Below are 26,663 nucleotides of genomic sequence, written 5' to 3'. Positions count from 1 at the left end.
AAGTGGATCAGTAGATTTGGAGGCGAGTGAACCAAGGAAGAGGTGAATGTATAGTGCAAAATGGTAGAAGCACATTGCCCGGGGCCTTTGAAGGGACTTGGGTTTTTCTCTGAGGGACATGGGAAGACACTGGAAGGTTGGAAACAGAGGAAGGATACCATCTATCTCTTATTTTAATGGGATTATTCTGTCACTGCTTTGAGAATAGAGTGTAAGGAAACTGGTTAAGAACCCTTCACAATGGTTCAAGAGAGATAGGATTAGGGCTTGGATCAGAAAAATCGAGATGAATAGGAGAAAGCAAGAACTCATGTAAATGCATTCTAAGTTTCTGGATTTAGTGACTAGAAAGATGGAGTTGCTGCTAACTGACCTGGAGAATATTGAGGGTAGACCAAGTTTGTAGAGCAAGGAATTCATTTGAACATGATAATTTTGACATCTCGTTTACATATCCAAGTGGAGATGTTGAGTAGGTGACTAGAAGAACTGGAGATGTATGACAGTTATCTCCATAAGGAGGATAATTAAATTTGTAGGAATGGATGAGATCACCAGAAAGAAGTAGACAAGGTCCAGAAGTCCTAGGATTGTCTTCTGCATTGTTTTTTTAAATGATTTGAGTTCTATGTAACTTACCCAACTTGTAGTTTCCGAGGTCACCGACTGCAGGAGTTAGGAAAATAGTTAACCCTTAATTACTCACTGACGATAATGTGATACAAAGGGCAATTTCTTCAAAGTTATCTGAGAGACTGTGTACATCCATGAGTCCCTAAAGTACATATGGACTTTTACTTATTGCATCCAGAAAGCTTGGTGACTACCCATTTAACTTGTGTTTTAATAAGTTAAGTAAGAATTCAAGGACTGCGGATGACAAACCCTGGCTCAGCTATTCCTCCACCCAAATCCCAGCATTTAGCCAAGTAGGCAGACACGGGGGCCCGAGCGCTAGAGACACAGTCACAGAAGGAACCCTGGAGCAGAGGTGGAGCCACATTTCCCAGTGGATTTGACCCTGACTCAACCCGAGAACACAGAACCATGCAGAGTGCTCAAGAGCAGAGGTCTGGGAGACAAGTAGACTTGTGTTCTTATCCCAGCTCTTCCAGCTGTTGGGCTAGTGGGAAAGTGGCTAACGTCTGTAGGTCTCGCTGGTTTTGACTATGAAATGGAAAGAGTGGGATCTGTTTCAGGTAAAAATTGAATAGGATGAGAATTGTAAAGCATTTAGCACGATTGCTGTTTTTGTTTCTAAATTTCTCTCTGTAGTCTCAATTCCATTAGAATTCCATGCTGTTATAATACTACTGCTTTGGAGCCTAATGCAATGAAATGAAGGTCCATTAAATCAGATTATAGGGGCACCTATAAGGCATCTGCCTTCAGCTCAGGTCATGATACCAGAGTCCTGGGATGGAGCCCCACATGGGGCTCCATGCTCAGCAGGAGGCCTGCTTCTCTCTCTCCCACTCCCCATGCTTGTGTTCCCTCTCACTTTCTGTTGAATAAGTACATAAATTCTTTAAAAAAGAGAAAAGAATATCTTTTTTTTTTAAATAAGGTTATAATTTGTAACCTACAAAATGCTCTGGTCCAAGGCTTTTATTCATTAGGGTTGAGACAGTTGTTGAGTTGCATTTAACTCCAATACCACTAGGGGGCAACTCAAGAAATTAATTTTGGAGCCTACTGTACTAACTGGCAGCCATGATGAGTTAATGAATTTCTAAATGAGACTTTACACTTTGGGAGTAGCCTGCGCACTGCATTTAGTGCACAACATCTTTGGCCTCAAACGTGTATAAATTGATTGTAGCAGAATTCCACAACAGAGTGTGAATTCCTAAGGTACTGGGTCATACACTTACGTAAGGTTCTGTTTGTGAAGGACATCTCTGAATGCTGAGGCTTTCTGCCCCAGATGTGGTCATACATAGCCCTACCAGGTCAAGCTGTTAAATTGGTCTCCTTATTATAACAATATACCAACTCATTTTCATAAGCGCTTGTAGAGAGAGCTGACATACCAAAAAACAAAAACAAAAACAAAAACCTCTATTCTGGCAGTAGTGCTTTGGAATTCATTTGCTCACCTTTTGTGCCAGTGGTTTTTCATGCTGGGTAAACAGCTAATGCATGGTTGAGCCAGAATTCAAACCCAAGGAGTATGTCTCCAGAGCCCACACTCCTGCCCACTATATCATATTGCTTTACTGACAGGTAGCCTTGAATTAATGCTAAAAGACAGAGGGCAGTGATAAAGAACAGGAGTGGCCATTGCCAAACAATTTACAACCTGGATTAAATATGGTAATCATGTGTATAATGCATACTCTATTCAGTTAAAAATATACAAGTCATTCAGACTATTCATATGGGTCATGTCTGGGTCATGTCTGTGTACATGGATCTATATACATACTTGTATATATGTACAAGTGTATATGCATATAAGTATATACAGTTCTCATTTGAATATAGTTGTAGTCAACATATATTATCTGATATGTTATAGTCAACATATATTATTATGTGCTAAGCACATAATGTAAGATGAAAAGCAACATCTTAGTCAAGTGTTGGGGGCAACTACAATATCAAGATTTTACCTACCATCTCAGAGAAGACTTCTTGGACAAAATTAAGGTATTAATTGGTAGGGGGACAGTGGGACTGCGATATCAACATTTGACCCTAGAAACACATGTTTAGCCTCGTGCTTGGAACAGAGTATGTTGAATGAATGAGTGAGTGAATAAATGAATGATAGTTATTTCACGAATGGGAAGAGCAGAAATTAGAAAGAGAAGAGGTAAAAAAAAAAAAAAAAAAATGGGGATTCATGAGAAGATGGGGTAAGTAGGATGAAGCAAGGAATCCCTTCAGCGGGCCATGTGTAGCAGAGAGCTGGCTGGTGAAGAACTTTTGACTCCCCGATCAGGACTTCTTTCCTGGCTTTCGGTCTCTCTCCAAGAAATAGTGTTGCTTCGGTTGGTTTGGGGGTTTTGTCTGTTCATTCATTCGTTTGTTTTTTAAGTTCACTTCCTCCTACTTGCCATCTACATGAGTGAAAGACTGCCCTTAAATGATTCTTCTTTCCTAGTGGAAACATGTTTATCTTTATAAGCAAGACAATCCACTGTCACTGAATATTAATACACTTCTTGTACAGTCACTCCTAAGTAGTTGTCTTCACTTAGAGATTAATGGAGCAATTAACACCACACTGTGCCCATATTATTTACTTCGGTCACTTCCCAAATATCTTTTTTGCTTTCGCTTTCCTTAGCATTTTCCATCAGGGTTCTGGTTCTTATATCATGCTAATGCCTTCCCTGGGCTGAGCTGTGCAACATGTTTAGTGCATCGAGCACCCAGCCAACTTTCCAGGGAATCGAGCCATAGACCTACCTCCTAAATGATACTGACAGCTAAACTAATTTTTCTGTGTCTTAGAAAATCAAAGTTGTAGTTTACTTTAGACATAGTAACAAAGTTTAATTGACATGCTAGAATCCCACTAAAAGTTCAGTGAAAAATGGGTGTTCAGGAGAAATTTAAAGAATCCCTCCATATAGCATACAATGAAAGTGGCATGGTTTGAGCTAACAAGTATATCCAAGGACCATGTGCAGAAACTTAGTTCAATTAATTCCCTGTAATGAAAAATAATAGCTATATTGTTTGTGCCTGAAGACCTGATAGGAGTTGAAGAAGGAAAAACTTGTGTTAGGCTTGTGTCACAACGTTAGCTGAAACTTTTGTTGGGTTGCACTTCCTTGAATTTCAGTGGCTGGTTTTAAAAGCCGATTCGGTGTCACTTGTCTTTTTAAGCTGTTTTTCCTCTCCTTTGAAGGATGCCTAGTTTTCCCTCTCTCCTTTGCTTAAATGGAAATGGCCCCAAGATGCATGCAATTTTGTGAACTTCAGATTGTAGATTCTACGTAATTCAAATAACAGAGCTATGAAACCACTCTTTCATTTGGATTCCTTGAACCACTGAGACTTGTGGGGTAGAAATAATGTCAGAATAATGCCCTAAAGGTGTAGTGTCAAGGCCAGAACTCTGCCCTGGGGTACCACGACTGATGGAGCAGTAGAAGCCTTGCACTCAGAAGCCAGGGCTGAGCGCCACCCTCATTGTTTTAATTACAGAGCTACGGCATGTGGGTAAGAAACTTGGACTTGACAACAGCAGAAGAAAGAGGATATTGTATGCCTTCAATCAGCTTTGTATTAGGAGATCCTTAAAGGGAAAATTATGTAAAAGAAAGAAGGAGGAAGAAAACAAACTAGCAGGATCCCCATTTCAATGTAATTTGGAGAAAATGACTGATTTGGGTTGGTCATGTTGCCAGAGCAGATGACTCAAGGCTTCCAAACAAGAAATGGAAATCAGGAGGATGCCTGAAGCCTGAAAGAAGAACAAATTGTGACGATATGATTGACTGTAAGGCTTCAAAATCAACTGTACCAAAGATGAGCTTGGATCATTGCCCAGAACAGAAATGAATGGTGATGTTCATTTAGGTTCTGACTGTTGAAACAAAATAAAAATGTAGTAATTGTGCTCTGTTAGGTACACAGACGTGTTAATGCTTTCCAATTTCCCCAACTGGGGATCTGGTGTCACTTTCCCTGTCGTTCCTATTTCATGCTTCAACGGTGAGTATTATTGCTGCTCTGAACACTTATTGAATGCCAGGTTTTTGGCAAAGAACTGGGATCCAGGTGAAAGCATCCTTCTCAGGCTGCGTGGGAGTGTGCTGCAGGTGGCTTTGAAAATGCCCTTAAAACTTGGAAATCATTTCTTTAATTGGCCTTTTCAGGCTTGGATGATGTGCACCTTGATCCTGGTATTTGGTGTTATCGTTGCTGGACCTCAGTTATGAGTCTCAGCAATTTGGCCCCAAAGCTCTTCATCTCCGACAACCAGGAAAAGCCTTTTTCCATTGGCAGCAGAGTTGACTAGAAGACATTTTATTTACGGTTTTCTTATACTCATTTTCACAGTAACCTATCAGTTGAGTTTTCTGACGACCTTTCTGATGGACAACAGGGCTTAACTCCCTCCCAAGGATGGTTTAGAAGGAGCTACATCCTTCCCTTTCTCCTTGGGGGCCACAAAGAAAAGATTCCATGTTGTTTTTCCTAACACCGAAATCCTGCTTACTAGCCCAGCGACTTCGGAAATTTCCCAGCCTGCCCGAAGGAGCAGTCCAACTGCACGGTACAAATGACTTCCAAACAAACATTTTCTACATACTAAATTGGAAAAAAAACAGCAAGACAAACAAGGGGGTGACTCAGAAGGAAGAAAGGAGGGGCAGACAGAATATGCGATTTTTCCACTCCTTTTTGGTTTCTTTACCTGAGTCAAATTTTGAGAATGTTAAGCCCTGTCCTGTCTCCCCGCTATTTACCACAAAATCTTCAAGTTTCAGTAGCTGACTGAAAGCCAGTAACTTTTATTCAGCCATCCAAATGGACTAAAGATGTTGTCAGGTACAAGATGTTTAATTAAGGATCTGTCTAGTTTCTTTGGGCGTCTGAAGTTTGGACCTTGAACAAGGTAACCTAAAATTAGACCCTACTAATGAGAGACAGCAGGAAGGCTTCTTCAAGGGTTCGACTTGCCGTAAGTGAACCACCAAGAAGGGACACAAACTGGAACTCAAAGGAAATTCCACGTCTCCTTCCTTCATACAATCAGCATCTTTTCATTGATTGGTCTGTGACTTTGGAGCCACCCAATACGTTAAAATAGTTTCACACTTTAAAAAATGGGGGTGGGGGGGATTGAGGGGTAAAATTATTTTGTGGGGTTTGGCACAAGTGTGTATTTTAAATAAGCTATGTATGAGCTGTGTCTTTGAGCGAAGGACATGTGCAATGCAGTTTTGATCTTCATTTTATAGATGAACATAAGTAATACAAGGCCTGTTTTGATTATACAATGAAAAACAAATGTGACCCAATATTGTAATACTCTGTATCTACTTATGTTTCTGAATCACAACTCTCATTAGTATATGAACCACCATTAATGGCTTTGGAGACCTGGAACCCCATCCTGATATTTGCTTTGAGCTATTCCATGTGTGGTATGGGGTTCTCTCATAGGTAATCATCCTAATAGGACAGGGATTGAATGTGCGATGGGCTCCTGAAAGAAATAATCTAAAAGCATTTCTCAAAATGGTTCTCACAGTCTGCTTCTAAATGCTTTGCTTAACATTCAACAACTCCCTTCATTGTAATTGTGATGGAAGATTTCTCATTTAAGGCTTTTTCAGAATTGGGGGTGTTAAAGGCTATTTGCTAATGAAGATCAAAACTACATTGGGGTGCGTGGGTGGCTCAGTTGTTAAGCCTCTGCCTTCGGCTCAGGTCATGATCCCAGGGTCCTAGGATGGAACCCCGCATCGGGCTCCCTGCTCCGCAGGAAGCCTGCTCTCCCTCTCCCACTCCCCCTGCTCTCGTGTGCTCCTGCTCTCGCCCCTTCTCTGTCAAATAAGTAAATAAAATCTTTAAAAAAGAAAAAAAAAAGCTACATGTGCGTGTTCTTCTCAAGTTCTTTTAGCTAGAGGTTAACAGAAGACATAGTTGAAAGCAACTGAGATAGTAAAGATGTATTTTTTTTTTAAAGATTTTATTTATGTATTTGACAGAGAGAAATCACAAGTAGATGGAGAGGCAGGCAGAGAGAGAGAGAGAGGGAAGCGGGCTCCCTGCTGAGCAGAGAGCCCGATGTGGGACTTGATCCGAGGACCCTGAGATCATGACCTGAGCTGAAGGCAGCAGCCTAACCCACTGAGCCACCCAGGCGCCCCTAAAGATGTATTTTTAATTTCACCTAACCAGAAATCTGGAGGCAAGATTGCTAGGATTGACTAATTCAACAGCCCAATAATGTCATTGAGATCCAGGTCCTTCCCATCTTTGTGCCGGCCTTCTTCGGTTTGTGGGTATTGATATCTCATTTGATTCCAGTATACAGGCATTTCATGCAGATAGCACAACAACTAGCAAAAAAGAAGGACTTTTCCTTCCACCTGCCTGTTTTCCTTAGGCTGGAAATTGGGGTCTTCCAACATGTATTCCCCCTCTTCCCACCACTGGTCTCATGGGCTAGGTTTGGATCATGTGTCCGTGCATGGGACAGGATTCACCAGCAAGGGAATGGGACCACCATGATTGGCTTGAAGAATGCTGCTTCACCTCTGGACTGGAGAAGGGGTTTCTTCCCTACGTATGGGGCATGGTGACTACCTGCATCCCAAAGAACAAAAAGGGATATCTGTTGGGTGAGCAACCAGCAGTGCTCCCCACTGGCTTTAATAACAGTTTTTCCTTTAATATATGTATTAATATTTCAGTGCTTTATCATATTACTGAAGTATTATCTTTCTCCCACACTGACAGTATTATCCTGGTATTTTTAAGGACAAAATATCCTGGGGGGAAAAACATTTATCCTTGAGCCCACTTTTTTTTTCTCATTCTGATACAGTTAGAAAATACTTAAGAACCCAAAAGCTTTCACAAAAAAATGATCTTGTTCATCTCAGCCCTGATCAATCGGTTACTTTAAAATAGAACTGAATGGAAATGGGACTACGATACTGAATTTTGATTGCCATTTCTGACTTTTCCTAAAATAAGAAGTAATAAGACATTTTTGCAACATAAAATAACTTTTCAAAAGTGTTTATGGAAATAAATTTATTTCAAGAAAAATTACAATAGAGCATAGCCCAGCAGTCAAGGACGTGGACCGTGAGGACAAGGGAACTTGATTTGAGTCATTGTCCCTTGTTTAGCAGTGATGTGACAGTAGGTCTCACCTGCAAAATGAAGAAAATAATCACGCCTTCTTCCAAGATTGTTGTGAAAGTTGAAGGAGATTAAAATATGTCCATATGCCTACATACATTTATTCTTAACAGAGTGGCTAGTACGTTGTAAGCTTTCGACAACTTGTGACAATTTTTACTTACACCAATATCAACAAAAGTCCATAAACATCCAAGTTAACATTTTCTTACATAGAATAATTAAAATCAAATTGGCAATTTTTAGAAGTAACAATCTTGAGAAACAAGCTGTGAGGGCTGCCATATAGGTCATACCACCTTATTATGGGAGGTCTTGCATTGGTTCTTGTGCCTCTTCCAAAGAGTTCTCCAGTTGGCTTGTTGTTGGTCAAAACTTAAAGCCAGAATCATGGCCTTACTGCCTTTTCAGGGAAAACAACTGCTCTTAATGCCTCATACACTTTAGAATTCTTTTCCATTCATCTAGGGAGTAGACCGGATGTGTCAGTCTGCTTCTTGAGAAGTAAGCAGGATAAAGCATGTTGATATGGGTGTCACAAATCTCTTAACTTCTCTAGTTATTGTCCTCCTAAGCCATATGCTCTGTATTTCAAGCCAAAGCTACATGAAGGCAGAAAAATTTGGCAGAGTGAACAGTGCATGTGGGTATAAACATTAGTTCTCTAGTAGAAAAAAAAAGTATTTCCTTCATAAAACGTTACAATTCCTTTTTGTTTTTAAGAAACTGTATGTCATACTCCACCTTCAGAAAGCCTCCAGTAATTATCTAATCAAGTCAGAAAAGTAGCTAGTCAGCTTGCGCCCTTCCCCACCACATTCTTTTTCTCTAATTCTGTGTGTGACTCTTCTGATTGACCAAAATGCCGATCTTCACTGACAAAAAGCCTCTTCGTGGGAGAGGGCATGGCACGGAGGTCCTGTGGCAGGCATTTTGACTGTAGGGACCATGAAACTTACTTTCTGGATCCAGGACCTTGGGTTGTTAAGTAATAAACCAAACTCAGAATTATTTAGGTTAAAAAAAAAAAAGGAATTTATTCTAAATGATACTCAGTATCTCAAAGAACAAAAAGCAAAGGGAAATGCCAATATTCAAGAAGGGTTGAGATGTAACTAAGTATAAAAAATTGCTGACAACAGGGTCATACACCCAGTACGAGAAATGCTTTTTTCCATCTTGCTTTTGTGTTTCCCTGGATGGTATCTTCCTTTTTTTTTTTTTCTTTAAATCACTACAGGTTAACCTTCTCCAAATAACAGAAAAAGTGACGGTCACTGACATGCTAGCTTTCTGTCTTATAGCTTGAACCACACAGAGCAAGACTTGACCTTTTCAGTTCTAATTCTCAAATCCTGGAGAAAAACTCTGCTAGGTCTAGCTTGGATTAGATTAACTGAGGCAAAGAGACAGAATACCATTTGGATCCCTTTGGTGAGTTGCCCAATCAACCAACTGCCTACAAGGAGTATCATATTGTACTCACGTGTTGTCACCAGTGTTTTTAAAAAATTGGGTGGGGCAGTTCTCAACAGAAGAAGTGCTGGCCTAACTCTTCTGTAGATGTCCACTATTGCAAAGATATACTGTGGAAACAATGCAAGGAAGTAGATCTAGCTTCCCATTTTCCAGCAAAGCCTGCCTATGGTCCTTGAGAATTTCCCATTAAAGCTGTTCATTCACTGTTAGAAAGTTCAGGATGGTGGGATGGCTGGAGGCAGTGGCAGAGAGTTGGGGAGGGTGGTGATTACACATGAAAGGAGCCAAGCAGAGAGAAGGGAAGGAGGTTCACATCAAGGAAGCATCGCCAACTTGAAGCAGAGGGCTCTGGACCTCCCCGCTCTTTTCAGATTAAATCCTTATGGTTCTCCCAGCTGCCTCGCTTCCCTCCTGCCTTACACCTCTTTTTAATATTTTCTCCCATCATTTTTAAAATGAAGACCTTCTGCGTTACTTAAAAGATTTCTGTCCTCCTCCAGAGAAGCAGTGCTCTACTTCAGGCAAAAGTTTGAAGTTAAGATTTTGTCTCTTCAGGAGAGCACATTCCCATATCCGCCTGTTACATTTCTCAGAACAACAAAATCTGAGGGTTGGAGTAGACCGATCTTGAGGCCATTAAGTTCATCCATTGCCGTATATATCCCATCTCTGACATCCATGACAAGTGGCCATCCACACTGCTTGACCATGTTCCAGGAAGGAGAACTCATCATTTTTTAGGACAGCCCATTCTATCTGTAGATGGTTCTATTAGGAGTACTTCCTTATGTTAAGCTCCTGCAAGACCAATGTGTCTTTTTTTTGTTGCTTCCACCTGTTGGTCCTAGTTCTACCACCTGGAAATGAACAGAGAAGTCGAAGCTCTTTCCTACATGTTCATCTTTCAAGAGATTGATCACATCCATCATGTTTCTCCCTATGATTGTTCTCCAGGCTGAGCGACTGTTCTTCCTCTAACTGTTCTCTGCTGTATGAGATTTCAAGTACCTCTGTTATTAACAGGGACACTCTGTTCTAGAAGCTTTAGTTATTTAAATGTTCTTCTTAACATTTTCCCCCAAAACCAGACATAATCTTCCAGATAAGGAAAAATCAGCACAGAAAGAACAGAACTAATAAATCTTTCATTATAAATATAGAACTTCTATTCAGATAATCACATTTATCTTCTGGGAATACCGAGCCTATGCTCACTCTGAGTCACTCTTGTGCTGAAAATTATGTTATGATTAATTTATAATGAAATTTAAATGATAAAGAGTGGTGGTATTTGAATTTTATAAGTGAATTTCAGGCATTCGTAGTTGAAATTGGAATGGAAAAGAGGAGCATGAATTCCCATAATTCTTCAAATCATATGTCTGCTAGCACGTAGAGTAAGCTCATCTCAGGGGATCATTTGATTCCTCTCTTCCCCTTTGCGAAATCCATATGCTTAACAAAGTTTGTGTCCTGGTTACATAGCCACACACAGAGAAGCCCCTCGGGTAAGCACACTAATGCACACTCAGCCCTCAAGGAGCTAACAATGTAGAAGCTATAAAACAAGCCCTTTGCTTCCTTAACTGAAGTGTGCTTTGTACACCTATGAATCCAGGAAGAGCGAGAAATCACCATGTCGGACTGGGTGGCACAGTGAATTAGTATTCGTAAATTCTCAACTTGTTCTAGAAGCAGAACCCAACTTAAGGAAGTTGGAGTGAAGTTTGAGAGGTCAATGGGAAAAGCTCCAGCCCCGTGTTAAGTGGACATCCTAAAATACAGACATGTTGTGTCCTGCCTTCTTCTGTAGTCACTTATGGGTTCATCAGGAAAACCAATGATCTCGGAAAATAATAAGGAATATTCTATTTATGTATTTCAGGTTTAAAATGAGTGTGTGGCATATATTTTTTTCCAGGGTAGACAAATTTAAAATTTTGAATCTTAAAATCTAATATGAAATAAGTGGTGACATTTTATGAACCTTATCATAAGCATATGGCTCTCATTCTCAGTTTTGTCTTTTGTTTTTGTTTTTGTTTCTAAAAACATTTGAGTATGTGACAAGTCCCTCAACATTGGCAGCGACAGTCGTCCCAGGCCTCGTAAGACTGCATATCAGCAAGGAAGCTTGACATTTCTTCTGTCAGCAACATATGCCCCTGACCTTCTATCTCCATCAAGGAAGTTAAAAAAAATCATGACTAACTCAGGACAGAGGTGGTAGCCCAGTTTCCATAGTCATAGAGCTTGTTAGTCCTTTGTGTTAGCAAAGCTGGAATTGAGGATTTGTGCCCCTTGTTAGCTCAGAAAGTTCCAGTCTAGTGGGCTTAGGTATAACCCTAACCTCATTTGTTTACAAGGGAAGAAGTGCAAAACTGTGGACTACCTACCACACAACTGAGGGAAAAAATTCAAGATCCCTCAAAGTGAGAAATGTCAAGTTCATTCTTAAGGTACAACTCATTGTTGTGTTTAGCAACAGGGGATTCCAGTCTCTGGTGCCATTTATTCTTCTGAATTTCATAGAGCTGATAAGTATAGAATTCATAATCTCTGCACTTTATAATTAAAACAAAGGAAGACTTCATGATTGGTGTGCTCCATTGAGTAACTGGGAATACTTTAAGATTAGTTGCTTTATCCATAACAAAGGCAGAATTACCTATTTCCTGATTCCTTTACATGAAATCTTTTATTTCTCCAATAGATTGTTTGGTTTCTACAAGGGGATTCTGCCACCAATCTTGGCTGAAACACCAAAAAGAGCAGTGAAGGTAAGCATTGCATACCTTTCCACCAAGTGAAAACAGACATCCCGCAACAAACGTTGCGGGACGTTCATGTGAATTAAAGATAAAATAGTAAAAAATTGAATGTGAAAATTATAGCATGACTATTACAATTATTAGGGCAGGTCACTCTCTCACGTATTGGTTTATGGATTTTTTTTTTTTTTCTGGATAAAGGCGCTTCCTTCTGATAAGGAAATTATACAAAAAGTATGGTGGTGAATGAAATTCATGTAATTGAACCACAGCAGCCACAAAATAACTTGCTCCTTTTTCTCAAAGCAATTCATCAGTTTTCCTTGGGAGCAAGAATTATTAAGAAGAAAGTGAGAGGACAGGAGGGAATCATGGTAGAAAAACCCTTTTCCCTAAATCAGTTCCATTTTGTGAACACAACGAACTAATACACTGTATTTCTTTGTGTATGATTCTCATATAACACATTTATTCGGCACACTAACTTCATTTCCTTCCCTGCCCCTCCACCCAGGGCTCTTCTGTTAAAATTCTCTATTCTGGTTTTTACAAAATTATTACTTCCACTATGCTGATTTCCATTCTTTAACCACATAACTATGGGAGTTTATGTACTGCTTGCTGCTTCAGTATCTGGATAGGAACACGGAGATCTGGCAGGACCTCCGGGGAAGAAAGAGCTAAATCTGATTACTCTTTTCTATGTTTTCTTGGACAGAAGTCCTGATCACAGTGACTCTGGCTGGCAGTGCCCCCTACCCTCCCCACCTGACTTCACCAAATATGGCTTTGTCTTTTCCATAAGAAGGATGACATACACTTAGGCCAAAAGACTTCCTTTCCAACTAATGACGTAAAGCTTTTTTCAGATATATTACTCAATTTGTATTCCCAATATTCCTGAAAGGTAAAATGGGACAATTTCTACACTTTTGCTCAGTAAATTAAGAGGTTAACTAAGTTAATATTTGTGATAAAGAAAACGAACATGCACAGACAACCATACTTTTACATTATGTCAAATAGTAATTTAATAGAATTTAAGTTAGGTCTAGAATTTAGAACACAAAGTTTTAGGGGCGCCTGGGTGACTCAGTGGGTTAAAGCCTCTGCCTTCAGCTCAGGTCATGATCTCAGGGTCCTGGGATTGAGCCCCACATCAGGCTATCTGCTCAGCAGGGAGTCTGCTTCCCCCACCCCCACCCCTCTGCCTTCCTCTCTGCCTATTTGAGATCTCTGTCTGTCGAATAAATAAATAAAATCTTAAAAAAAAAAAAAAGAACACAAAGCTTTAAAACATACTTTCTCTATAAATTCATCCCCTTTGTTGCCATAGTTTTTGTGATTTTATATTATTACTTCAATACAAATTTCATTAGAAGGATCTGAATCGCAGTAGAGAATCTGGAAAAAGTTCACCAAAGTACACAAGAGAGCTGAATTGAATTATGAAATGGCTTCACTTGATAAAAGATTGCCCAAGTAAACAAACAGAGCAGAGTTCCTTTTCAAAAGGAAAGTCACTTTGTCTCCATGGAATAATATATTCATTTGTTCAGTGTTTTTACATGGATAAATAGAGTCAATTGTAATTAAAGTTTTTCCCAGAGTATTTTTCCTTAATACTACACATTGGAGACGATTTCATTTAAATTTGAAGAGGATTAAAGTTTATCAGTGTTGAACAGTCTTTTATGTAAGGGAAAAAAAAAAGTTGAGCTTTACAAAACTGAGTTAGTCTCTACTTAAGAAAAAAAGCAATGCTCGCTGCCAGAGCAATGGTTAACAGATGAACTTTTGGGCAACTGGATATGGTGTATGTGTCCCAGACATCTTGTTTCAAGTTGATTTTACCTTAAAATTATTGAGACATATGGTAAGTGCCTTGGCTTTTTAAGTCCAACTTGGAGTTAAGTATATCTTTGCCAGATGGATAGCACTACTTTTTCTATACAATTTATAAAAATATTCATTTTATAGATATTTACCTTGGAATTTGTGAGGAAGGCGATCATTGGATTGTAACAATACCTTACGTCTTAAGTGCTTCATTGTATGGCATCAAAGTTTACTTCTGAAGAAATATTCAGAGACCATATATACATATATATATAAATAGACACACACATACATACATATACATGAATAAATGTGAATATGTGTGTGTGTGTGTATTCCTTGGGACTGACACTTCGATTACAATCATCATTATAATCAGAAACAGACAATGTGAAGTTTTTCTGCACTTTAGTCTTCAAAATAAGATCATTAAAGTAAGACTCATCAATGCTAGATAAATGAAACTTCCCCCTTCACAGATTAAGACAGAATTAGTATTGCAGTTAGCAAAAGGAAATAAAGACCTCAGAAAAGGGACCAACTGATCTTTCAGACATGGGAGGCACCATGTTCCAGTTTCTAGAATCTGGTCTTGAGATTCATAGGTCCAGAAATACCATTTTTCCATGGACAGACTCTCAAGGACCATCTGATGCTAACCAGACCCACAACAGAGTAGGAACTATGATGGCTATTTGTTTGTCACGATCCCTACACCTGTCATGGTGTCTACACCTACTAGATGCTCAATCAGTGTTCGATATACAAATGAAACAGAGAGAAACAGAAAGAAAGTGTATTGATTTATCACAGGAGACATTCCTATCCTATTCCCCCAAATTCCCACATCTACTCTTCAGTTTTGGGAAGACCAAGACTTCCATTTCCAGCCAAGATAGAGTAACAGAGACCAGATTTACTCTCCTGCCGGAAACAGCAACAACAATGAACAAAATATATGAAACCAGTTTTCAGGACACTGGACATCAGACAAGGAAGGGCAGGGACGGGAAACAAGTGAGATGAGCTTTATGATTTGCCCCCAGATGACTGCCTGGAGAGGTTTTTCCAGACCCCAGGCACGCTGGGGAGATGTAAGCAGAGCCCGCTCTACCCCCTGGGTTGAGATGGAGCTGACAGGCTGGAGAGGGCAAGGCAGCTAGAGTTCACAAGACAGAGGTATCAGAAAAGAGAAAACTGCACAGAGAGCTCCTAAGCTCTTCAGAGGGACCCCATAAATATTCAGCGGAGAACTGCCGAGTGCATGCATATGAAGAAACTAGCAAAACCTGCAAAAGAGCTGTCCAGAGCATTTGGGGGAACAGGGCATGGCAAGCCCACAGGGCCAGGAATAGTCCCTGCTCCCACCAGCGGAACTGGAGGGCCTCAACATGCACAGGGCATTGACAGGAGTCTGCAGAAAGGGTCTGCCTTGGTAGTGGGTAGGGTCTGCCTAGCTAGTCTGAGTGCTGCTTAGGTAGTTAAAAGCAAGACCCAAGTGGACCAGACCATTTCCATGTAATTTAACTGCATCCCAGAACAGAACACCTGGAGGTCACCTTAGTCATCAGATTGCTAAGTGAGCATGAATGGAAGCAAAGGGGAAAACGGTGGAGGACTGTGTCTCCCAGGCAAACTGTACTGACCTCCCCTGCCCAGCCACAGCCCGACACTTCTCTGGAGACCACACGGCAGCCACTTCCCCTAGGTGAGACTACCAGTTTCTAGATTCTAGTAGATAGGTTATATATGACATGATTCATTTGGGTTCCAGATTTTATATTCAGGATTCCCAAAACCTTAATTGAATATGAATGTTTTTAAAACTCTATAGTCACATATCAGTAAGACTTTGGGGAGGCAACCTGATTACATGTTGACCCTCCCAATTTTATCCTTAGAATGTAATCTTGTATCTTATATGATAGGGTACTTATATCATCTCTGCATTGGTCACGTTGTGGCTGAGGAACTACTGAGAAATACCATGAAAGACATGAAGGAGTAGTGCTGTATAGAGAGGAAATAAAATAACAGCTCATCTACTTAAGAATATAGTTCTGGGATAATGTCTTCTAAGCATTGAACATGAGAGACATTCAGTAAATATTTGTTGAATGAATGAATGAATGTTTTTTAGTAAATAGTGGTGTCAAACTAAAACATTGACATTTACATTATTTTACTATTACTGAAACTCCATTTTAAAAGATCTTACCTTTTCCTTCCTCGAGATAGTGTCTTCTTTATTTGAAGCACTATTTGCTTATTGGAATATATAGTAATATATTTTTCATTACCTTTGAATTCAATACCCTAATAATTCATCACTGTAGCTTATGGGGCTCCTTCCTTCCCAGGAAGCTGAATCATTTATTTCCTCCTCGCCATTCACTAAAAGCTTCCAACAACACTGCTGATGAGTACCAGTCAGCTAATGGTAGTTTGGTTTTCTCACAATTTTAGAGATGGGATAGGAAAAGCCTGGAATTGCCCCAACACAGGGACTTAGAATTCCCTGTGGGAATTGCTACAATGACAGGCCAAGTGCCTGTCCCTAGACTTCTCCCTTGAGATCCTAGTTTGGTCTAAGACCTTGGAACTATAGAAAATCAGAAGTCAAAACAGAAGTCAAAACCGCATCCTCACACTGGAAGAGAACAAGGTAGTGAGGGCTTTTGTGAGGTCCATCCATCCCAGAACTTCCCTGAACCCAGTGTTTCCAAATGTAGGTCATAACCTATGAGTCATAAAATCAATTTAGTGGGTCACTAGATGTAATGGGTCATGACCAGAATTTTTTTCACGAGACAGAATAGAAACATACTGCCTTACACATAGTGAGGGAGGAAACTGTTTTACAGCAATGTTTTGTTTCTGTTATAAATAAACATAAAGGGACACTGCATTCGTGCATGCATGTGTGAGTGCGTGTGTATGTGTGTTACATGAACACTTTTTACATAGATTGTGCTCAAAAGGTTTGAAACCTTCTGCCTTGAGGGACTCTGGGCCTCCAAGGTCAGGGAAGGCAAGAAGACCTCAGCAGCAAGAAAACTCTAGGGCAGAGAATCCCACACTGTTAACAGTCACGGCTCAGTGGTGAGCAAGCGTATGTTGTGGTTAAGAGCATACTCAGGCTTTGCCGTCAGTCCTTCCACTCACTAACTGCAGGATATATATCTACAAAATGAGAGTCATGGTTGTACTAGGGTTGTACTATAACCTGATGTTTATAAGCGGGATGGTGTTGTATGGATTTAGTGCAGTCGCACATGCAAAGATCTTAGCATGTTTTCTGGACCACAGCAAGCTACCATGGAGGGATAGAGTAACTGTGGTTCCTCTATTAGCCAAAGTGAAGAAAGAGAATGAAAACCAAGGTTTCCTGAAAGTCCTATCTGTGTCGGGCATGTCAAAAAAATCTTACTTAAATTCCATTATTTAAGGTATATTTTAGAAGGTTAAGTTTTGTGTTGTTGAGGGCTAGAAATGTCCGAAGCCTTGCCCATGCTTTCACAACTAAGTAGCATAACCAGAATTCAGTCCTGGGACTGCTCCTATCGAAACCCCAGCAAGGAAATTATCAAAGGATACTGAGGACAGTGACCATAAAAATGAAGAGAAAAGCTTATCTGTCAAGCTTAAGACAATAACACTTGTCCTTCTATGGTTAATGGTTTCACCAAAACAGCGGTAGCTGCTGGTGCTGTTTTTTTTAATACCAGGAAAGTTACAAGGTTGACACCACCCGCTAGAACATTCGATCAAAGAGGCAGGGGTTTCTCTATCTTTACTTTTGCAGGAGGCATCCAATAAATATTTGTTGAATGAGTAAATGAATGAATCCCTGATCTAGAAAAGCTTATAACTGTAGTTGAGTTAAAGAAGGATGGCACAAATGTATTCCTGGGTCTCTAAAAGAATCAAAATCTCTCTGGTGATAGAATGGCTTTGGGGCTGTCCAAAGACTCACAGAGCCGTGTCTACCTAGAACTACTTCTTTCTAACAACAGAGTATTATTTGATCTCCACATCTGCTTTTTTTCGTCCCATCTTATTGGGTTATAAAGTAATAGAATAGAAGACATTCGAGACCATAAAGTACCTATGCCTTTTCTGGGGTCTTAAAAATCGGGCCCTCGCAGGACCTAAGAATGTGCCTTATCAGCACTATTAGCAGCTTCTACTAACAGAGCTCCCAGGAGCAAAACATCATGATCAAGCAGATGTATTTTGTTTCCCAAAATACAGCGTACAGAAAGAGAGAAGAGAAATGTAGTGGGGGCACATTACATGACGTCTGATGAGATTTGCCTTCATAGAAATTTATTTGCAGAGAAAATTATATGAAATGTTAACCTCATGAAAGGAACCTACAAAATCTCCCTCATCAGATATTAAAGGAAGGAACAAACAACTCTCTTCATGAAAGGAAAAAGGTTGAAGACACTCTTGCTTTTAAATCAGGGGGGACTGGATGACCTCATTGGGTTCTTCTCTGTGTTACCATGGCGCCTTCATTATCAGTGAGTGTTCGGAAACCGTGAAACAATAGAGATACACAAGAAAGAGCATATGCGCATGTTCAAGACGAGAACGGGGTATGGGTTAGAAAACTGGACATTCACTGGGAAAGCTGTTCACAGAGAAAACATAGGAGACCAGAGATTTTGGGTCTCTCTGCCTATAATTTTGAATCACTGCCATAAAAAAGAAGTCTATTGATGTCTGGGGAAACTGAAAATGGTCATGGTAAATGGAAGCTGTATGGTTCATTTACTGCCATAAAGGATTCCTTCCATCAGCTCTTCTGTAGGCCATTATAGTTGCATTGGAAAATGCGAATGTTGAAGTAGGGTCCGCCAGCAGCTACCCGAGACCAGATTCAAAACTGTGCCTGATGGTTTATCATCTTTCTAAAATGCTGGTTAATATCATGATTTACTAAAGACATTTGACTGAATTAAAGGGTTTGTTGCAGGAAATGGTTATAAATCTCTGGGTTTGGTTTTGTTTCACAGTTTTTCACCTTTGAGCAGTACAAGAAATTGCTAGGATACATGTCACTGTCGCCAGCATTGGTAAGTGAGAATATTTATTATACTTAAGTGTGTGAGTTATTTCATAAAGCGAAATCTAGAAACAAAAACCCTTTTGATTCCCCAAGCCCAACTACGCAAATATGAATTCGAGTTATTCAATGTTCAGCTACTTGTTGAAAGCCATCTTCCTAATAACTCACAATTTGGCTATTTTATAGCTCCCAGTGATGAATTTATGATAACAGTGATATGTGTGGAAAGACCCATATGAGATATGGTCAAGAATATAAAATAAAGAGTACATTTGTCAAAGATTCTGTGAAAGCCAAAACGTGCATATGTTTACATACTACGTCCTGCACATATCTGTTTATGCAACAGTCAGTCTGCCTAAGAAATTTCCTAACAGGTCACTCTTCCAGCTTTTGCTCAAGCTGTAGGAGATGCAGGACTTCAGGTCACCCTGTAGGCAGCTGCAGACTGAAGGACCTGTAGTTGTTGAGGAGAACAGTGATGCTACGATGCCACATCTCAGCTGTTCCATGGAAATCACGTGGTGACGCGGACATCTCTCAGTGCCTCTCCTCTCCTCCCTGGTGACCTTGCTGCTTCGCAATTGCAAATTAGAGTGACCAGATGGGTTCTACAAGGATGTGTGCAGCAAGAGCCCAAAAGAGAGAAAGTGCACTGATTCCTCCCTCCAAACCTGAAAAACAAAACGAAGCAAAACTACCGATACATTGACCCTCCAATTGACAGGGGGGCCCCCAGCCCCCCAAAAGTCCTCTGGTGTACCTGCTGCAGTGAGCCTCAAAACTCATGTTCTGAGCTTCGGCTCTTCTGTTATTTAACTTGTAAAGTTTTACTTCAGAATACTTACTCTGCCCAATAGAATGTCCAAGAAGAAATAGCGGTTATGTCTTAAATGGTACGTGTCCCTTCTCTAGGAAGGATCCTCTAAGAAACTTCTTGCCCAGCCTCCTGCCTAAACAAGGTACTGTGAAATAACCTTGTATGGTAGAAGTGGCAGCCTGAGTCCTAATATTAGCTTAGATTTTTTTTTTTAATGCCTCGCTGTCTTCTCTTAATGTCATTCTCAACTTTGGAAACATTTTGGTAAAGAGAGGATTAAAAACTTCCTAGCAAAAGACAATAAAATATGGTCTCCAGAGGGCCAGCTGGCAGTTCCTGTGTCGAGCATTGGTACCATGTGAGAGGCTGCAGTCACTTGGACTCCTGAGAATTAAAACAGAAAAGCGTTTGGCCACTCCAGCTACTCTAACTGAATGCATGCAAACTGTAGACAGTGTTCTCTTTCCTTGAACTCATTTATTCCAGTGTCTTTTTGATATGGCTAGACACTTAAACAGCCCTTAAATGTCCCCCGGCGCTCACACACGAAAAGCCTAGGAGGCTGGGAACCCAACTGTTCCCACTGGTCTCTGGAATCATCTAAGTAACGTGATCTGCTGATAGCTGATCAATTCTTTTGACAAGGGACTGCTGAACACTAGTTCTGACAGCAAATGTAGCTCAGTTTTATAGAAGAACAAAAAAGTGAATTACTTGGAAGATTGCATATAGTAAGTAATAAAAACCTGAACATCTGGATTTTAGCTTTCCCAGTCAGAAGAGTTTGGGACTAGTATCTATGTGTGTGTGTGTGTGTGTGTGTGTGTGTGTGTGCGCACACTCATGTACACACACATGTTTTGGCTTCCATGATAGAAGTCTGAGATAAATGAATAAAATATCTGGTATGTTACCCTATGCAAATGTGTTTAAATAGTAATGAAGGGGCATGAAAGGAAAACGTGACTAATTATTCCCTCTCCTTGAATCTGTATACTATCCCATTCTTCCTCTGCATTTTTATGTGCAACAGGAACAATGATTTTTGTAAAGTACTTTACAAAGGGCTTCACACATTGTTTTGATCCTCATATGAGGTAGGGAGATTAGATAACATTGTCTCCATTATACAGATGAAAAAACTGTGGCTTATAAAAGGTCCTGTGATTTAGACACTGAGCTGCAGCTCACACTTGTGGTGCCTTCGTGTGAATTAGGCAAAGTTGCCCTTTCTCCTGGCAGATGCTTCTCCAGGGCTCCAGCCTGGCAAGTGGGGTGCAGGCTGGATCTCAGCCTAAACACAACAATTAAAATATATACACACACACACACCTTGTTCTGTGCTCAAACTAATGCACATGGCAGCCCCGGTCACACAGCCAAGAAGGGGCAGAACCAGAACCCAGACCTCCCTCTAGCTCCTCCCTTGTTCCACCTTGCCTTTTCTTCCAAAGTTAGGGAATATTCATTTCTCTTTTCTCTTTTTGTTTTCTACTTTGAAGAAATTAGAGACTCTTAGCAAGAGTTCTCTGTTCTTTGTTCTTCTTTGTCTTTTATCTTCTTTTGGTTGTATATAGCGTTCCCTCTTCTCCTGGAATTAGAGCTTCAACACTAAAGAGTTACTGTTTTCCAGCATCTGGTTTGAAGATTTGAGGCTTTGTTTCATTTTGTTTTACTGGGGTGTGTGTGTGTGTGTGTGTGTGTGTGTGTGTGTGTATTTTAATTGTTGTGGTTATTTTTGATACACATCTTCTGAAAAACCCTTAAACATTCTACTTTGAGGAGAAGTCAAGAAAGCTGTAGTTCCTTACTGCAGAAACTCTTAACTCAGAGCAAATAAGAACTTCACCTCATCGTTTGAGAGATGTTGTAGATTTTAGCTGAGCCTTGCAGAACAGCCTCGCCATTTCTGATGTCAACTTTTATTCCTCATTTTCTGCATCCAGAAGAATAGGGCAGTTACTGGGAGTTTTGTTTTGTTTTGTTTTGTTTTAAATAAGGAAAGGATGAATAAAAATTCTTTTGGTTTGCCAATTGTCTAGAATAGTGACTCTAACAAGCGGGCTATACATTTAAATGTTTTCAGCTGCACTGTTTGGTTACCTGAAATTTAGTTATAAACTTTTTATTTTTGGTTCTGCTACTTGAAGTTTTTGAGATGCTCAGTAATGATTTAAGTAGATGTTTTAAAAAAGAAGCTCTCCTTTTACAAGTCAAACTCTCTTAATTGTTGCATGTGCAGATGTTTTAGTATCCACCTTAAATCACTAAAACCACCTTTCTTTTCATTAAAGGAAAAAGTTGCTGTTGATGGGGCTTTGACATTTTATTTTGAATTGTTAGGATGCGGTTTGTGGCTTCTGTAATTTCTTCTTCATGAATTGTCAGCATCCAATCAAGAACTAAAGCTGTTTAGTAATGGTATATGGTGCATTTTTGTGCGTTTCTCCATTCTCCCCGTAACATTCAGCTGCAGAGTATAATGAGTAAGATGTTTAACCCAGTGCACATAACTTGTTTTAAAGTATTGATTGATTTAACTTTTCTAGACGTTTGCCATTGCTGGATTAGGATCTGGACTAACAGAAGCTATCGTGGTTAACCCTTTTGAGGTAGTAAAAGTTGGCTTGCAAGCGAATCGGAACAAATTTACGGAGGTAATCATTTGATGTTTTCCTGTTGGTGAGGGAATGTAAAAAATTATTTTTAATATATGTACATGCTATATATATAATTATGAACCCAGCTCTTAGTCACTTGTTAAAACCATAGCAAATTATTCTTTTTTTTTTATAGCAAACTATTCTTAAGGAAGTAGCATAAGAAAAAAGTAAAATTTCTTCCACAAGGGAAGTGTGAACAAAAATGTTCTAAAGTCCAACAGACAAATGCATGCTTACAAGTTTTTACTTTAGATTGGGAATGTAATCTATAATGACTTATTTGGAAATGTTTCCCCTACTTTTAGCAAAACTTCTACTTCACATTATGCTTCTACTTCACATTACGCTTCTACTTCACATTACGCTAGAAGAGACGGAAGCAAAAACCACAGAGGTGATAAAATTGTGCTTTTAAAAAAATATATTATGAAGTCATTTTTTAAAATTGCCTTACTCCTTTCTCCACTCCACCCACTGCCCTCCCCCAAAGAGTCTGATAGTCTGTCAAGCTTGTCTTTTGGTTTAACCTGAATGAAGCAAGTTACTAAACCTGGGTAGACATCACCACTCGGGCAATGATGGGTCCTGACATTTAATCAGTGGTACCCGGTGTTCCATGAAGACAGGTGCCCTTGGCGTGTGCTGCCTTCACTTCCTCCCAGTTGCCTAATGATTCCTTTGAAACCACCAAGTCCAACGGTTCTTCTTTCATTCTTTTGGGTGCCAAGCACCAGTTAGGGAGAAAATAAGGAGACTGGCATTCCAGGTCCTTCCTTCCTTAGCATTTTAAGTTAATTCCCCCAACTGGGTAGCATGTGGTATAAATTGCTTTGGAGTATCTGCTGACCTGAAGTTCTCTGTAGAATAGTTCCCCTGCCTACTACTTAAGCAGCTGCTAATGGGTGGAGACCCCCCTGGCTCCCACCCCACTTCCTGCCTGCTGGTACTGTTTGAGAGCTCCCTGGCAGCTTCTCGAACAGGGGTGTGGGAAAGGAGAAGGGGGCCCGACTCACCTGAGGCTGCCAAGACCCAGGGAGCACAGGGTTGGGCTGCTAGAGCAGATGGTATCCGCTCAGATGAAGTCAATCCTAATTAAGGGAAAAAATTTTTTTTTCAAATTTCAAAAAGTTGCCTTAACTGCAGTGATATTCGGCACTTGGGTAAAGATTGAACATCCTTGCATGGCCCTAGTCTTTGTTTTGTTTCCTATTTCCTTGAACGAAGGAAAAAGATGGTGAGGAATAGGAAGAAAAGAGAAGAAACACTTTTCAAATGCCCTGCTGAAATGGAGAAGCTCCCATGGAATCTGTTCAAGGGAATTTTGATTTATTAGACTGGCAGAGTTACCAATTAGAAGAAAATTGTGGAGCTCCTCCTCTTCCGTGGCCTCCTCTTTATCATGGTGAAGCTGGCCAGGGCAGCAAGGTAGGGACAACGGAAAACAGATATTCAGCAGCCGTCCTTTATCAAGGTAGCACGTAACCTGAAGGACGAGACTGGGACAGAGCACCACAGAGCACGGGTGGTGGGGGGTGAAAATAGTGAGTTATCACAACGCCCCTGCTCACGCCTAATGTTCTTTGTCTCTCCTCTGCCCTCAAGGAGCTTCCCCACTGAGGCCAAGTAAGAGCTGCTAATGGGTTGCATGTGCTAAAGCCTGTCTAGAACACGGGAAACACCCTGCCAGCCTAACCCAAGACTGCCCTGTGTGTGCGTGGTCCCCGTTCACTGACAGGAGTGCGCCGTGTGTCAACTGTGTGCGTCTATGCAGGCAGGCAGTTTTTAAGTGGGGGGAAGAACAGGAGCTTGTCTGGGGTTATTTCCTTTGCAGAATCCACTGAACTGGACTCATTTTTAGGTATTTAGACAAAACAAAAATGTTCAGTACATTACAACTTTCGAGGAGTCAGATGTGATCACACACGTCAGCATTTATTGACGGCAACGATCAAGATTCAGTTGCTGAACTGAGGTGGCACTTAATAGGCAGTACTGATCAAGGGAAAAGGTGTTAGTGGTACATAGTCACCCAACATGAAGTAACAGAACTGTGCTTTCTGAAAAAACAAAAACAAAAAAAAACCTGAAAGGAACAGATGACATGCTGAGAATTTGGATCTAGTTCTTGAAAAATAACTGGTAGTCATTTTTGGCAATTGTAGCTATTTCCTATTTCTTTTGTCTAGGACCCACTAACTCCAATGTCTTCCTCCACTGACTAGCACTTTGTTTTATCCAAAAAGGAGACACCTTTTTGTTAATCTGTGCCTGGGTTGGAATAATCCAACTGTTAGGTGTGTTCACTTCAGCATTTGGATGGCCAAAAATAATGATTACTTTTCTTCACTCTGAGGCCTTGTCAGCTTGTCAAGAAGTGTGTGCATTGGAGGTGGTGGATGGGGTGGGGAAGAGGAGGAGAAAGGAAAGAAGAAAGGAATTAATACAATGATCAATGCATTTAAAGGTTATACATTTAAAAAAAAGTTTGAGTCCAGGTTTAAAAGTAGTGCATATGTATGTTAAAAAGCACAAAAAATACTTATTTTATATAAATAAGTGTGTAAACATATTAAAAATGGTCTAGACTCCAGAGCAATACTGATATAATGGCTAATACCGATATAATGTAAGCTACATTTTATAGTACCATATTTAAAAAGGCAAAAAGAAATGTGAAATTAATTTAATACTGTATTTCATTTATTTTTAATTCTCTAACCCAATACATCCCAAATATGGTCATTTCTTTTTTTCTTTTTTAAAGATTTTATTTATTTACTTGACAGAGAGCGATCACAAGTAGGCAGAGAGGCAGGCAGAGAGAGAGAGGAGGAAGCAGGCTCACTGCCGAGCAGAGAGCCCGATGTGGGACTCGATCCCAGGACCCTGAGATCATGACCTGAGCCGAAGGCAGCGACTTAACCCACTGAGCCACCCAGGCACCCCAAATATGGTCATTTCAGAATGTAGTTAATATACAAGTTAGATGAGATATTTTACACTCTTCAGATTTGGTCTTTAAATCTCGTGTGTATTTTATGCTTACAAGCACACTTCGGTTTGAACCAGGCCGTTTCAAGCGTTCAATAACCACGTATGGATCGTGATTTCCTTATTGGCCTGTGCAGGTCTGTCATGCAGAGGAATGCATAGAAACTTCTAAATTGTGATTGCCTCTGGAAAGGAGACTAGAATAGGGGGTGTGGAAGGTAAGCGTTTAAGGGAAGGGTTTTGTGTAGTTAAATGTTAAACATGAGAATGTATTCAGCATTACCTGTGAATATTTACTTTAAAAAGTAGCACTTTCATCATAGAAAATTCAGGAAATACAAAACAGTATAAAGAAGAGTATGTAATCCAAAAGAAATGTTCTATGGCTTTGCCAGGATCAAGTCTCCCTTTAAGGAGAGGGTTCTCAGCTGATTTGGGTAGAAATGACTTGCTGGCCCATCTTAAGGCTCAATGTTGCACAATTCAGTTTCTATTACTTCTTTTTTTTTTTTTTTTAATTTATTTGACACACAGAGAGAGCACAAGTAGGCAGAGAGGCAGGCAGAGAGAGAGGGGGAAGCACGCTCCCTGCCAAGCAGAAAGCCCGATGCGGGACTCGATCCCAGGACCCTGAGATCATGACCTGAGCCGAAGGCAGCGGCTTTACCCACTGAGCCACCCAGGCGCCCCTCTATTACTTCTTTTATAGTAGTTTTTTTTTTTCCTGCTCTGATTTGTTAAAAAAAAAAAAAAGTTTAAACCTTATACGCAGACTATCGAAGAACGTATATGAACAGAGCTGTCTGAACAGGAAGGCCACTGGTGAACTGGCAAATCTGGCCCAGGGCTGGAGAGAGAGAAACCTCTTTACCATTCTTTTACATGGCCTTGAACAAGTTTCGTGCAGTTCCCTTGGTGATGAAACGATGGCTGTCAGTCAGCTGTCTTACAGCAAGGCATTTTTTTTTTCTTTTAAAGATTTTATTTATTATTTATTTGACAGACAGAGATCACAAGTAGGCAGAGAGGCAGACAGAGAGAGGAAGGGAAGCAGGCTCACCGCTGAGCAGAGAGCCTGATGCGGGGCTCGATCCCAGGACTCTGGGATCATGCCCTGAGCCGAAGGCAGAGGCTTTAACCCCCTGAGCCACCCAGGTGCCCCACAGCAGAGCGTTTGTATG

At 40.4% G+C, this 26,663-nt stretch overlaps 1 protein-coding gene across 4 annotated transcripts in view; it reads left to right on the top strand.

Moving 5' to 3' along the window:
- SLC25A21 (solute carrier family 25 member 21) overlaps positions 1 to 26,663 on the top strand; it is a 493,157-nt gene that overhangs the window by 428,361 nt on the left and 38,133 nt on the right. For all 4 annotated transcript variants that reach the window (XM_032344079.1, XM_032344081.1, XM_032344080.1 and 1 more), the window contains 3 exons: positions 12,035 to 12,101; positions 18,956 to 19,015; positions 22,378 to 22,485. In XM_032344079.1, coding sequence (XP_032199970.1) covers positions 12,035 to 12,101; positions 18,956 to 19,015; positions 22,378 to 22,485 — 235 coding nt within the window. The remainder of the gene's footprint in view (positions 1 to 12,034; positions 12,102 to 18,955; positions 19,016 to 22,377; positions 22,486 to 26,663) is intronic.

Source organism: Mustela erminea, chromosome 5, assembly GCF_009829155.1.
Source record: "Mustela erminea isolate mMusErm1 chromosome 5, mMusErm1.Pri, whole genome shotgun sequence".
In the NCBI taxonomy this organism is placed as follows: domain Eukaryota; kingdom Metazoa; phylum Chordata; class Mammalia; order Carnivora; family Mustelidae; genus Mustela; species Mustela erminea.
This window is presented reverse-complemented; position numbering and strand designations above follow the sequence as displayed.